At 36.1% G+C, this 15,888-nt stretch overlaps 1 protein-coding gene across 1 annotated transcript in view; it reads left to right on the forward strand.

The window, feature by feature from the left end:
- The window catches only part of slc8a4b (solute carrier family 8 member 4b), a 41,776-nt gene extending 30,080 nt beyond the window's left edge, over window positions 1-11,696 (forward strand). The window contains exons 6-10 of the mRNA XM_056757627.1: window positions 5,398-5,504; window positions 7,072-7,196; window positions 7,283-7,382; window positions 7,533-7,805; window positions 10,419-11,696. Of these exons, the coding sequence (XP_056613605.1) occupies window positions 5,398-5,504; window positions 7,072-7,196; window positions 7,283-7,382; window positions 7,533-7,805; window positions 10,419-10,798 (985 nt within the window). The 3' untranslated portion in view covers window positions 10,799-11,696. The remainder of the gene's footprint in view (window positions 1-5,397; window positions 5,505-7,071; window positions 7,197-7,282; window positions 7,383-7,532; window positions 7,806-10,418) is intronic.
- Window positions 11,697-15,888: the final 4,192 nt, after the last annotated feature.

The raw sequence follows: 15,888 nt of genomic DNA on the forward strand, positions 1-15,888 counted from the left end.
GGTGTCACCATTCATCATTAGGGAGGAGAGCCAACATGCCTATGTCTGTGCACCAAGCTGCTCTGTTCTGCTTTCACTGTCTCGTGTGTGTGTGTGTGTTTAGAGTAGAGAGCAAGTAGTGAAATATGGAGAACAAGAGCAGCTCATAAATGATGAACGTCTTCGTACCGTTGCCTTGCTGAATGCATCACGGCTATGATGTATATTGCCGCACACCCTCGGCTGTCTCTCACACACAGTTTGTTTAGCCTAACAAACAAACAGATGCTTGAGACACTTACAAGACAATAACCAACAGTCAATCTACACTCAAGTGCATAAACAGGCGAAGGCATATCAGATTCTAGACTGAGATGGAATCTCTCTTCTGTGATTAAATTAAAGCTGTCTAATCTCAGTGCATTTAGTGTGTGTAGGATGATTATATAGATTGCATTACTGATGTTGTAATGCTCATTGAAATGTTTTCAATTTGATGGCCATGAGATATAACATTGCGTAACTGCTTTGAGGATTACTGTACATGGGATGGATTATATATATTTGTTTGTGTATTCTGTGACCTCAGTATCTGAAGTTTAAATACATTGGTGTGCTTATCACTTTCATATAAAACCATGGTGCATGAACTCGTGTGTGTGTGTGTGTGTGTGTGTGTAAGTGTCTGTATTGGGACTGAATTTAAATATAAATATTAAAATGCAAAAAGGTTTTTGTTAAGGCTTGGGGCAGGGGTAGAATGAGGATTAGGGGATAGAATATACAGTTTGTATGGTGTTATCATTAGGTCTATGAAAAGTCGTCTCAATGTACAAAAACAAACAGGTGTGTGTGTGGTCTTTGGTCCAAAGTTTTTTTTCTTAATTTAGGTTCATTGAAGTGATATTTCACCCCAAAATTTTAATTCTTTCATTTACTCACTCTTTTGTCATTTCAAGCAACTGTATGACTTTCTTTCATCTTCAGAACACAAAAGGAGATATTTTGAAAAATGTTGGTAGCCTAACAATGGTGGTCTCCATTCACTTCTATTGTATAGACACAAAACCAATGCAAGTCAATGGGCACTGTCATTTGTTTTTTTCTGATCTAAAGAAGAAATAAAGGTTTAATTTGACAAAAGGTAATGATAATAGATTTTTGGGTGAACTATTCTTTTCAATCCCTGCAAAAACATATTTTGGATGGGTTAAATAAATAAAAAATAAATATTGTTTACTGGCCCATTGGAAAAGATCCCAGTTCCAAGTTCTTCCAGTGTCTAGACACATGGGTGGGCTTAAGATACAAAGATTTGTCAAGAATCTGTAGTAGTATGAGAAATTGTAACACTGATGCTTTGCTTCACAAGCAGCACTAATGAAGTCTTAAATAATGAAATGCTAACATTAATGGAATTCATCCATCCTTCCCTCTGATCGTGTAATTATATGTTGGCATGTAGCATTCATCTTTATTAATCAGCCTGTGTTAGTGTGCGAGTGGCATTAATGAAACCATGTACCCGGTTCAACATTCTGAACACGTTGGTCCTCGCTTCATTTCAATTAGCACGATCCACAACCTGCTAATCATCATAAGCAAGAGCTACGGGGCATTAAATGTGGAGTTTATATTAGACCCTGATTGAGGTGTGTGTGTGTTTGTGCAGGTGATGAGAAGGTGTTTCTCCCTGCACTCATGGAAGGTTAACACACCAGTATTGAGAGCATGAAACAAAGAGGAGTTTTTCCGAGGATCTTTTGACAGAAATGCAATATAATATACATGATTAGGTCCTTAGAAGTGTATACAAACATTATATAATGAAGCGTTATGTTTTTTTACCTTAGAATTTGCTTTTTCTATCCACATACTAAGACATCTTAGTTCTGTGTCAGCCACAGTAGCGCATCAAAAGGGAGGGGGAGGGGTGGAGTGAGCCATTGGTTGCAATTCGCAACCTCACCACTAGATGCTGCAAAATCTACACGTTGCTTCTTTAATTTGTAATTTCAGGTGAAGTGTATGTTTTCTATTGATCATGGCAGCAGTAATCCATCAAATGATGGAGGAGAGCATTATGATGAACATGTCAGTGCATGTGTTTCTGTATTTTAAATAAGACCGTTCTGAAGGCTGGATCGCAGTGATGCTATAATATAATATGTTTTAAATAAAAAATTAGTTGCGCAATTTGCAACGTTTTTCTAATTAAACAACATAAAGTACATAAACGAAAGTGGGTTTATTTCCCATTTCTCATGTTTCCTGTGTCCTTCCTCTTCTACATTCTCTTTAGCTTTCCTCTTCCGTGTGTGTGTGTGTGTGTGTGCCTTTGTGTGAGGCAAAGGCAATAAAACACATAGCTGACAAGATCTTAATTGAACGTCTGGATTCAGTTCAAGAACACACACAACAAATCTAGTAAGAGCACAGCAAAGAGATGGAATGAAATGGAGGGCATGGAAAATTTACTAGCGGTATGAGAGGGTGACAGAGAGATGGAGTGACAGAATCATGGCGAGAGGAATAGCAAGAGTGAGTTGGAGCAGAAGTTAAGTGGAGAACCGGACTTTTCAATTCCAGAGGGCAGGGAAAGGTGAGGGACTGAAGTGTGTTTTCTCTGGAGAATTTCTGATCTCAACTCATGAATAACCTGAGGTACAGTAAAGCTTGATCTGGATGGAGAGAAACACGATGAGAGGAAAACCACTCAGAAGTGCTGCAGAGGAAGATTAACTGTGAAAAGCACTTATGGATTATGATTTATAAAGAGATGGAAGTGTGAATGTTTGCTTGTTCTCATAGAGGACTTAACATATGTCTTTTTGTAAATCTCAACGTCAACCGAAGGTTTTTCCACCTCTTTAAAAATGTATTTGCAAATTTTTGTTACTTTCTCTTGCTCTGTATGTCTCTTTCACAGTGTGGTTTTAATACAAAAATATGAGAGGCTATTGATCAAACCTGCTTTAATGTAAAGTATCTGTCAATTTTAATTGAACAAAGATGAATCAATTTCTCTGGGTAATGAAGTCAGCAGAAGGGAGACTGTGAGGTATTACAGCCGTTATAAAAGTGAATTATACGTTTGTGACCACTGACTTGCATATACAGATACGTTGCGTGTGTGTATATTGCGGACTAAGTTGGGTAGTAATACATAATATTTTCCCTTCTGTGCTTTTTGTACCATGGTGGTAGTTTAATACAGTGGTTCTCATACTGGGGGGCCCAAGGAAGATCTTGGGGGACCACAGATTTTGTGATATTTTATAAAATATGGAAATTGATCATAGATTTTATGCAATCAAACATCAGAAACATAAGACCACCAAACAAAATTTTATGTTCTAGCATTGTATTACTGAATATGTTTCTGGTTTAATTAAAATTCTCAAATTATATATTTTGGGGGGCAAACGACTCCAAACAAAGGGGGCCTTCTAACGAAAAACTTTAAGAACCACTTTTTAAATATATATATATATATATATATATATATACACTTATGGTAAGGGCCAGAAGTCTTCTATTAGGTTTTGATCAAAAACCTGGACTTCTTTTTTGTGCAGCAATTTATTTATGGCATTTTACATAACATACTGAATTTAACCTAAAAGTAGAATATCAATGGGTGGTTTCCCAGACAGGGATTATTTTTAATCAGGAATAGGCCTTAGTTTAAGAAATAATAAAAAAAAAAACATACTCAGCAAAGAAATTACTGTGTGCATCTTGAGATAAAACAATTGCACTGAAATATTTTAAGATATGTCAGTGTAAATAGTTTTTGATCCAGACAGCTCTACATTTTTAAATTAGTCTGGGACTAGATTTATAGCCTGTCCGGGAAACCGCCCCCAAGGATTTAACTAATGGCCCTCTGTAATATACACGTTATTGAAGAAAGAAAACATAGAAAGCATGCGTCAGCAACCATTTTGACTTGGGTGTATTTTTTGTCTCCGAGTTGAAAGATCCAAAACAAGTCAATACTGTGGTGAAAACCAGATTTTACTTTAATCGGTTAATAGCTCAAATAAAACCAATGCTGTCCCCTAGTAATCTGGAGACGATAATCCGTGCATTTGTATCAAGCAGGCTGGACTATTGCAACGTCTTGTATTTAGGACTCAGTCAGTGGTGGATAGATTACTGCTTGTTTAAAATGCAGCTGCCAGATTATTGACTGGAAGGAGGAGAAATATAATAACCCCAATATTAGCAAATTGAAAATGGCTACCAGTGTTTTATAGGATCGATCTAAAGGCACTAGTAATGATTTTTTAAATCTTAAATGGTCTCTCACCGGAGTATCTGTCAGATACTGTCAGTATCTAGTCACTCTATATACGCCAGTAAGAAACCTACGATCTGCTGATAAATTACTGCTCCAGGTTCCGTTGTCCCGATTTAAGCGAAAAGGTCATCTGGCCTTCTCAATAGCCAGGCCACGATTATGGAATAATCTTCTGCCAGCCATTGGATCCGCCCCCTCTTTACCTGCTTTTAAATCTGCTGTGACAAAGCATTTCCTTGGGTTGGCGTTTGAGCCTGATTAAGAGGGTTGTAATATTTATTATGTTTTTATTTAGCTTTTTTATTTTGTTTTTTATCTTTGTATTGTGTTCTTTTTTGTTGTTTTATGGTTGTTTGATGTATCGTACAGCACTTTGGATTCTCCTAGTGGCAGTAGAAATGTGCTTTATAAGAAATAAACCTAAACCTATATCCATGTTATTAATGAAAGAAAACAGAATGCATGTGTCTGCAACCCTTTTAAAATCATCATAAACATTCAAAGTTTTTATACCTGAAACTAAAATCTCAAAATGCAATACATTTATTTGTACTATAAAGTAATTATGTAAATGTTTATTAAAACCTTTTACAATGATGATTGGTTGGACCACCTCTTCAATCTGGGTGGACAAGCACCACCCTGTCCCTTATGTGAACCTGACCTCTGAACCATGGGTACTGAAGGACCACTGCTGCACGTCTCTCTCACTTTGTTTTTCAATTAAAGCAATTTCACTAATGCCTGTATTTACAGTTTCCACCTTCAATGGCATTGTTTACATTGGCACCACATATCGTCATTAATAATGCACGAGTTATGATGCATCGGGTGTGTTGTTATGTCAGGGTTATGCAAATCCTCCCATTAATTACAGTTACTTAAATAGAAATCTTTGGTATTCACGGTCACGGTTGATACAGGCATGTGCAAAAGAAATTAAAACGGAGATTATGTAAGTGTGTTACAGAATGACATGTTCTCATGTGTTAATGAACTTGGGTTTACGGTTTGGGTTTATAGTTTGAAAGGGATTCAGATATCAAATTAATTGTATGACACAGTGTTGATGAAGTATATTTGAACCTCTGTCACTGCTTATCTGTCTACAGGAAGATAATCGAGGTGAAGATTATAGATGATGAAGAGTATGAAAAGAACAAGACCTTCAGCATTGAGTTAGGAGAGCCGGTGTTACTTGAGATTGGACAAAAACATGGTAAAGTGACACGTGAATATGTCTGTGTGAATTATGTTTGTGCATAAATGTACTTGTATGTATTATATACGGTACTGTAGAGCTTTTCAAAATTGCACTGTCAATTAATACTTATGCATTCAATTAATCATGCTCCATTTTATTGATGTTTATCACCTTCATCTCATAAATAAATAAAATAAATTACATGTATCATTTTAAATTAGGAAATTCTTATGTTGATGAATACAATTATAATGAAAGATAGCATTGATTACAATGAGTGAAACTTAATGGAAAATAATTCACAACTCTCAGTTCAACTCTCTTCTACAAACACGAAAAAGTACAGAAAAAGATAAAAAGATTTAAATGTATTGTTGCAATTATTATTTTACAGGAATACAACTGAATCTTATTTATATCGATCACTGCAATTCAAATAAATAATATAGAATCAGCAAAAATGCATAGATATGCGAAACATTTGGTAAACATACAAGAACTGGTTAAATGACTCTTTTTAAGTAAGTTAGATGTTAGTGTGTTAGGGCTGCCTTCTTATATCACCACCCATCAATCTCATGCATTCACACCTTCTAATATTTAATAAAATATATTTTTTTTATTGCAATTTAGGCAAAATATTGTTGGTGGTTTCATCAACAAAATGATCCTTTTACCTAAATACGTGCCTATACAAATAAATTCAGAAAAACTGAAAATTATTTGGAAATAGTTTCTTACATTTTTCCGTGGCTCTATATTTTTACAGTAAAGCATTATTCACTAATACCTGCAAACTGTGAAGTACGTGACCTCCAGAAATAATCGCCCGTCTCTGTGTCAGCTCACGTTAGCAGTGTGACCGGAGGCTATCGCTATTCCCTATGTTATTTATGCAGCCTTTTTCCGGCAAAGACCCCCTCCATCTCAAAATCCTTACTTCAGAATTCAATTATCATAATGACATTCATAAGATTTATGGAATTTCCTGCCTGTCAGTTTTAGAGGTTGAGGAAAGCGTATCTCTCCATCAAGCAATTTTGCTCGTTGCCTTTAGTCATTGTTACAGTTCCTCTGTTTTTTTATTCACTCTGACCAAATTCATAATAAGTCCTGGTGATATATTACGTATGTGCATATTAGATATTATTGAAACTGTGATGAAGATTTCACAATGACAGAATATCGTACATATTGAATATTGCTGAAAATTAAGATGAATAGGCAATTTCGCTCCTTTTTTACGCCTCACGAGTAGCGAAAACATCGCTTGTCATTACTCAACATTATCAAAATGGACAGCAAAAAATCACCCGTTTCAAAGATTCTAGAGCATAAACAACTGTATTTATTACATTTTGATAACATCTTTCCAAATTCTTGTGAAAATCTATATACTGTATATATTGAGTTATTTTAAGTATCATTTTGAGTATATGACCAAGCACTACTTAATAATTAACTTAAGTTGATACCCTAATAAATGAAAAAGTGGTCCAATATGGCCCCCTAGATGTAGCTTAACAAACAATAATATATATTATTATATTTTCCCATTTTGGTTTATGTTTGTGTACTTTAGGAGACTCAAATGAGAATAAGCCAGAGTTTGGGGCGGAGGATGAGGAAGTGGCAAAGATGGGATGTCCCAGTCTGGGAGAGCATACCAGGCTGGAGGTGGTGATTGAAGAGTCCTATGAGTTCAAGGTAAAACAGATAAATGTGCGATGAAAATAATTGATAAAGTTCATAATGAAAACCAAACGCTTTATTTGGTTCGGTGTGTGTTGTAGAATACAGTGGATAAGCTTCTTAAGAAGACTAACCTGGCTCTGGTTGTGGGCAGCAGTAGCTGGCGAGAGCAGTTTGTTAATGCTGTTACTGTGAGCGCAGGTATGCGACTTCCTGTTTGTTCATTCTTACACCCTGTTCAATGTTCCAGTATAGCTATGAAATATTTTTTGATTAAACATACAATCTACTCTACAATCATTCAAGCATTATTTCATTTCAAGTCACGTCTGTTTCACTTTGACCCATCAGGGGATGACGATGAAGAGGAGAGCGGTGAAGAGCGTCTTCCATCCTGCTTTGACTACATCATGCACTTCCTCACCGTCTTCTGGAAGGTTCTCTTTGCATTCGTGCCACCCACGGAGTATTGGAACGGATGGGCGTGCTTCATCGTGTCCATCGGTCTGATTGGCGTGTTGACGGCGATCACGGGTGATCTCGCTTCCCACTTTGGCTGCACCGTTGGACTTAAGGATTCAGTCACCGCTGTGGTATTTGTTGCTCTGGGGACCTCTGTTCCAGGTTAGTGATAAATGTATACAAATGCAATTGCTTGTGGACATATTTCAAATTATACAAATATATAATGTAAGTCTGATTGATTTTTCACAGTAACGTATACTTTTATTAATAGATCTTGCGTGAGCTCAGAGGTTGTTAAATCCATCAAATTAATCAGACGGCTTGAAATCAATTGTTTTCTATTTTGATATTATTTTTATTATTAATCACAGTGCTTCATGGGATTGTATTTCATTGTTGTGATTTATGTCTGAGCTGGTTTACTTAGTTTTGTATGATGTTCTTCACATCTCTGTAAAAAACTTAATGGGAAAAAATGCTTCCCTACTCACATGGAGCTCTTCTTGAGGACATAAGTTTCACTTCTCCCCCCTCAGGGGTTTTATTTCTCTCTTGACTTTTCATGTCGTTAAAGTCATTTTCATAGGCCCATAAATAAAAAAGGTGCAGTTAAATTACTAAAGATTTCTATGGTTGATTTAGAAAAAAATTGTGAATGATGCTTGCTTGTCCAGGACTTATTTTTCATTCAAATGATTGGCGTATTGGAATAATTGTTAAGGTTAACTGGATAAAAAGTTAAACAAAAATAAAGCAGAATTTGACTGTTGTTACATTTATTTAAAAAGGATTATTTGTGAAAAGAAATATGAAAAAATATTCATTTAAAATGTCATATGGATCACAAAGTACATTAAGGGTCCTGAGGGTTAAGTGCACCCTTTTCTCTCTTCCTCTTTTTTCCTTTCTCACACTTCTTCAGACTTCCTCATGATTTGTCTTGCATTTGCCATTTTCGTGACCCCCTTTGTTATACTTCCCCACTTCTGTTCACAGTTTAAAAGTATTTTATTTATCTCGGTCTCTCTTAAAATGTTCATTTACCTCACCCAGAACAACCTAGCAACCAGTAAGCATTGCCCTGGCAACCACACTGCAACCCACTAAAACACAATGGCCCTCATTTATCAAACGACCGTACGCCAGAAAACTCTGTATTTATCAATATGGACGTGAGCGGGTTGGTGCGATCAAGGGTTGGCTCGTGTACGCAAGTTTTGAGATAAGGTGAAGGTCCGTGAAAGCTTTACCCTTTTGATAACTGAAGAGGAATAATGACAAATATATATATATTTTTTTTTCGCTTAGTGTATCAAATGTAAAAATAGATTGCAAATCGATTTATAAAGTAGGCCTATCTTTTCTAGCTTAATTATATGAACATTTAATTGTTTGAAATAACAAGGTTAACAGTCAAGCCTACTTCTTAGATAATTTACAACATTTAAAATACACAATTAAAAGTAAAACATTACAAACTAATATAATCAATATAATTAGGCCTACAAGCAATAGGTAAGTATTTATTTGCATGGTGCAAGTCTCTTTTTTTTGACAAATAGGCATTCTAGTGAAAACTGACAAGCACGCATGCTTTAATGTTTTTTTTATGTTTTTTCCAATGTTTATTTCTGCTTGGGTGTGTGTGAAAGATGTGCACTGGGTCACCGCTCGAGGTTGTCTGGCTTTGTTTGGCAGGCTCCAGGCAGTTTTATGGGGGCTGAAGACCTCTGGTTCTTGCCTCCAACAGATTTGAAAGAGAAAAAAAATAAATGAAGCAGACAGAAAACTGCGTGTGCTTGATTTAAGCAGCCTGAAATGCAAGATTAGCAGGGTTGGATTTGAAACTTTAATCCTCTTTAGAAACATGCATCTATCTCCTCTGCCACATATCATTTTATCTTCACCTAAGTGAAGAAATTTTTTATTTATTTTTACATATAAACATTATTCTATAATCGTGCCGCAAAAATGATCATTCATTTCTATCTACAATCGTTTTTACATTAACGCATTAATATAGGACAACTCAAACAAAGTTCAAGACTTAAGTCAGATTATAATTTTGTTTAGATGCACAATACAACCAAAGTAATTTAAAACAACAAAACTTTCAGTGTAAAAATAATAGCGAAAGAATAATAATTTGCGGTGATATTTACAAAGCATACCAAACATCCTTTAATTCCTCTTTTCAAGGTCAAAGTTTCAATTCTGAATCGGAAAAGTTCCTCTTTTTGCCCAGATTTTGTTTCTCCATGTCGTAATATCTAGGGGTGAGGTGTCTACACCCTGAATTTACATTTACATTTATGCATTTGGCAGACGCTTTTATCCAAAGCGACTTACATTGCTTTATCCTATACATTTTACATAGGTATTCGCAATCCCCTGGGATCGAACCCACAACCTTGTGTTGTTAACGCAATGCTCTTACCACTGAGCTACAGGGAAGCTATTTATAGGGGCGTGATATGTAAATACGATCGATTTCAGCCCCCACATTTATAACGGTACGATTGTTTGTACGCTGAGTTGGCCGAATACGAAAGTTTAAAGAATCACATTCTGGATTTTTTCGCGCTGAATGTAAGCTGGTTTCTACGTTCGCTTGATAAATGAGGGCCAGTGTGACTGCTAGCAATAAACCTGGCAACCTCAACATTGGACATTGACTCATGTAGGCTACATTTTTATGCAAATTTTTACTTCCACAATCACTCGGTGATAAACACTGTCTCTTTTTTTTCTCTGTCTCTCTCCTCTGTACAGACACTTTTGCCAGCAAGGTCGCTGCGATCCAAGATCAATATGCAGACGCCTCCATTGGCAACGTGACTGGGAGCAACGCAGTAAATGTTTTCCTGGGTATTGGCGTGGCGTGGACCATAGCTGCCATATACTGGCGCACTAAGGGCAAACCGTTTCTTGTGAATCCAGGCTCTCTGGCTTTCTCCGTCACACTCTACACGGCCATGGCTGTGGTGTGTATCAGCGTGCTGCTGTTTCGCCGGCGCCCCTCAGTGGCAGGAGGAGAACTCGGCGGTCCACGGACTTGCAAGATATTGACATCCTTGCTGTTTATTTCCTTATGGCTGATCTACATCTTGTTGTCCTCACTGGAAGCGTACTGCCACATTCCTGGATTCTGAGAAAAAAAGAGCATATTTCAGCTTCTCGAAGTGGAATCTGAACGTGGCCAGTAAATGAGCTTTTATTAGTATTTATAGGATATTTATCCTGTGCCCTTTTAATAATTTGAAAGTGCACTCAGTAATGCATTATACATTGAAGGTCTACCCCAGAAGAATTGAAAATATGTTAAAATCATCTCATACTCTGATGAAACTATATGTCACCAGACTGCTGCCAGATCAGCCAATGCAATGCAAAGCAAACATCACTGAGTGCATCTTTAGATTAGTTTGAATGCAGTCATTCCCTGTTTACTTGCCTTACACTTGTACTCGTCTCTCAGTGCTGTCTTAAATCTTACCAGTAACCAATGACTCCTGTCTTTTTCATATTCCCGTTTGAGCCAATCCAAGCCTTCGGTTACTGAATGAAGGGGTTTACTTTTTTTGTTACTGTGTGTGTCGGGATTACTCTCATGTTACTGTTATGATAATATTTAAAAATATGTTTAAATGAACTGAATGACCTTACTGGAACTATATCCTTAAGAGCCAGGTGTAGCAACAAGATGGATTTAATTTGCTCGTGGAGGAAGTAGAAGCATGTTTCACGACAAAAATAAATATGGCTGTTGACTGAAGCATGTCGAAGAACTCATAACTAATATGTAATGACGTAGTGTTGACAGTAATGGGATGTCAAATAACAAAACGGAATTGAACTTACACATGAACTGGAGTGATCATGAATACAGAGGAACAACTGGAATAGTAAGGAATGAAACAAAAGTGATGGTGCTGAATATCATTCATAAATGTATACATTTGTAAACGCGTATATGTTGTGTGTGAGTGTGTATCTGTGTGTGTTTGTGTGTGTTGGAGACCACTCAACTAATAATAAACTTGACTCATGTTAGAATAGAACTGCCTGTATTTGATGTTACAGTCACAGTGGCTCATAAGACAAAGGGATTGGAAGCTCTTGCTCCTGAATATTTCATGATCTAGACTTAAAAAGACTGTAAACAGTTAACAGTTGGTAGTTAAAAAGATATACTTTATACTGTTGCATAGTTGATCATCATTAAAAAGCACAGCTTGCGATAATACAGCATCAAGAACTTAATATTCACATTGTTCATCTTTGGAAAAAACAATTTTAAATGCAGTATAATCAAAAATGAATATATTATATATAAATATTGGGGATGCACGATATATCGGGCAATAATCGTTCAATAAAAGTAATTTTTCACACTATTGGCTGATTTAAAAACAACCAAAGATCAGGGCGGATATATCCTGTCAATCAAAAGAGGACAGGAAAATGCTATGACTTTGTAAATGAAAATGTTAAGAAACATCACCAATTTGGTGTTGAATATTAATAGTCATTATATGAATTCATAACATTCAGTAAGTTTAGATATATTAATTTAATCTTCAGAATCGGTGTATTGGCAGAAATCACTCTGAATAATCGGCCATCAGTATCGGTGGAGAAATGTTGTATCCATGCATTTCTAATAAATACTGTATAGCCTAAACACACACAAAAGTACTTTATTGATTAAATTTGTTGTTCAGTTATGATTTCTGTTTGTCAAGCAGTGATTCACAGTTATGAAGTGTCCGTTGTTATCAGTTGTCAGTGTTTGCTGTCAGTTATCATCTGTCTGTGACTGCAGTGGGTGGAGAGAAGTTGCTGAATGAAAAACACCGAATGACACAGATTTTGCAGTTGTGTTGATTTTTAGCTCTTTGAAGTAGCTTCTGCCCTCTGTCTGGTACAGTGTTTGGAGTGAAAAGATTGCGCCCAGAGTATTTTTAGGATTATCTTGTTGCTAGGCGATCCATCCGGAGAGTAATTGTCTTGTCTGGGCCGGATGACGAGAGTGTGTGTATGTGGGTGTTGCCTTATGTGTTACACCCACTCACCACAAGTCTATTTAAAGCTTTGAAATAGCACACAACAAACCATCTTATACCAACTTAACCTCTTATACTAACCTGCTGTAAATTATGTGACCATTTTACTTAACAATTGCATTTAATAAGTGTTTATGTGTTAAGAGTTTAGTAATAATGACCATGTACAGTAACTGGTTTTATAGAAATTATATTGAAGCCAAGTCATTAGGACACAAATACTAGTTTATATTAGAGTAAACATGGGTGCGAGATGGAGAGAGTGCATTTCATCGGTTTACAGGGTCACTGTTTTTCTCTCTCTGTGCCAGGCTACACTTGGAGCACATACAATTGATGTGCAATCCCGAATGTCATGCTGAGAAGCAGCTATCGTAATTGGATTAAGCTGTCGAGAGAGAGAGAGAGCGAGAGAGAATCACTGCTGACTTGACTTGAACCTTGAGATGACCTTCACCTTGAGACAATCACGTATAGATGATCTCGTATTAAGTGTAAAGAGTGTTTGTGGCATATCAAAGACATGTTCTGAGACATGGGACAAAATGTCAAATATACCTGCCAGTAGTTTTTCAAATAGCAGCATTTGTATATTGAAAATTATCAGAGATTATAATTAGAATGTTCCATTTTATTTGATTTACTCTCTGTTTTATTAAAATGACGTGACATTATTACTCACTACCAATCATACTAACTGTCCTCAGACACACTTGTGATCCTAGTTTAGATATTTATGAAAACCTTTTAAAAATCAGGAAAAATCAAAGCCAGCCTTCATTCTGAAGAAGATCATTTTTTGCTTTATAAGTGTGTTTACTGACAAAACCAAATAATGTCAAAATATTTTATTTTAAATGTTTTCCCTCATTTTGAACATGAATTGAGCATGTCCCAAAAGTAGCAACATCACTACATTTCAAAAACAGCAATTTTTTTATTTCATTTTATTTTTCATCACATTTCATTCATGAATAGACGTTGTTTCTATTCACCATATTTATATTTGAACAGATGTAATCTGTTATTGGCATTGACATTGAAACACAGGAGGTTGTGTCTAAACATCAGTTTCTTTGAATCTTATATAGTTCTTAGACGCATAATTCCTTTCAGTTTTGTCCACAGTCTGGCGACTTTCCCAGCTTTGTGATTCATTTGTTCAAGTTCATATCTGCGAACAAGAAGCTTTATACTGTACAGAGGACCCAGATGTCACACAGCCACAATTTGTCAACGTACAGTATTCAGTAACTATGTATTAAACCAACAGAGCAATTTATTTTCATCAACACTATGTTTAGTGGGTATATGAATTCAGTCCTCAGTTTAACACTGGTGTCAGCAGAATAAAAACTGGATATGATCATTTCACGTTCCATTTTGATATCCACAACCGTCTTTAAAACGAAGACCTAAATAACATATTTTTAAGAATGAAATACTAGCCTTTATGTTATTGTATTGAGTTGACAATTTACCTTACTGTCATTAGACATAACTGACAAATTCTATTGACAATATTCCACAAGTCCTCAAAGAAGTTCAGAGGAAAAATCAAAGATCTGATAGGATGCAAGAGACGTTTTGATAAATGATGGTTGATGGATGTCTGGCGTGACAGTCAGGCACCGACTGTTCCTGCCGTCATTCACCCTCTCTCATGCCCCTGACAACTAAAAAAACGACAGAACGAGAGCAGGAAGACAGAAAATGAAAGCAGGCGCTCCGGAGAACAAGACAACGAAGAGAAGAGTATGGCGCTTGAAATACAATTCCTGGAGATAAGAGAGGGCAAAAGAGAGAATGTGAAAGGTTTAGAATAGACAAATGAATTGAAGAATAGTTAAAGTCTGACTACTGGCCGGCCGTTGAGAAGCTGAAAAGACTTGAAAAGTACTTTAATGTGCTGGTTTATTTGCCTCAGATATGGAGGGAAATGAGGTTCAAAAGTTCATATAGTCAGTCCATAAATATGGTAATTATAATTTACTTTAAATTGAAGGACTATATTTTTGCACTTTAAAGTCCAAGTGAAATAGAAAATGACAATTCCTATTTTTTTCATGAAATATTACAGCGTTTATAGTATAGCGCTTACCAATGTGGGTCATTCTCTTTTTAAAATTCATGTGCCCTCATAATCCTCAATTAAAATCTTAATATACGCTTCCGCCCTATAGTGGCTATCCATTTCAAATGATGTAATTTAGACGGTTTGGGCAGAGCATCCCCTCCCCTTCAACTGTCAGTCTGCTCACATTTTTATTTTAAAATGGATGTATCCAATCAAATCGTAGTTAAAAAACAAGCCACGGCCATAGTTTTTCTCGGAAATGCAAAAAACAATCGCATCTTCAGAGTTGTTGCTAGAAGGGATACAGCTACAGCCGGAAGTGGTGCAAAGTCTCGCCATATAATTACAATATTTTACATTAGCTAACGCCTTCACTTACCCCAACCCTAAACATAATCGTACAATGATAAAAAATATTAATAAACTGTTTTCAGCGTGACAAAAATTATGTGTATTTGAAGTGCGCATGCCCAGTGGAGGTAGCGGTATCCCTTCTAGTCTAAACAAAACTTCAGGTTCATGGGGACTTTAAAATTTAAACCAAAGAAATGTTACAATGCAAAACAAGACATATAGTCACAAATCTGCACATCCTCTAGAAGCTTAATATGCATTGTGACATTTACTACATTAACTCCTTTGCACAGGTCAGCAAGGAAAAGGTGAAAAATTGGATCAGCGTATACAAAACGTTTGTTTTTGCTTTTATTTTTTACTTATCTTGAATATTTGCTCAGTCCTTTTTAACATCAGAAGCGGAGCTCCATCTTGAGTGTAGACTTCATGCCAACACGACGATAAAAAGTCTTGGCAATCCTTTAAAATTTTTGCCACCATCTCCAAAGAAATGCACTGAAGCCACATTGAGAGTGTGTGTGTTTGCAAGCTCTTGTATGGTATAAGAATCATATTGAACAGTTTCATAAGCTTTGCAATCACTGTTTTCTTTCAGTTTCATTTAAAAGGAGACAAATCGTACTTCAATCCCACTTTCTGACAGAAATGGAAAATATACTTGGCTACATGTCAAAGCTGTTTTAAATATACATAAGTATTTTCTGTGAAGCAATGTTAAATGTTGTTTTTGGTAACTTTTACC

Source organism: Triplophysa dalaica, chromosome 1, assembly GCF_015846415.1.
Source record: "Triplophysa dalaica isolate WHDGS20190420 chromosome 1, ASM1584641v1, whole genome shotgun sequence".
NCBI classification, from domain to species: Eukaryota; Metazoa; Chordata; class Actinopteri; order Cypriniformes; family Nemacheilidae; genus Triplophysa; species Triplophysa dalaica.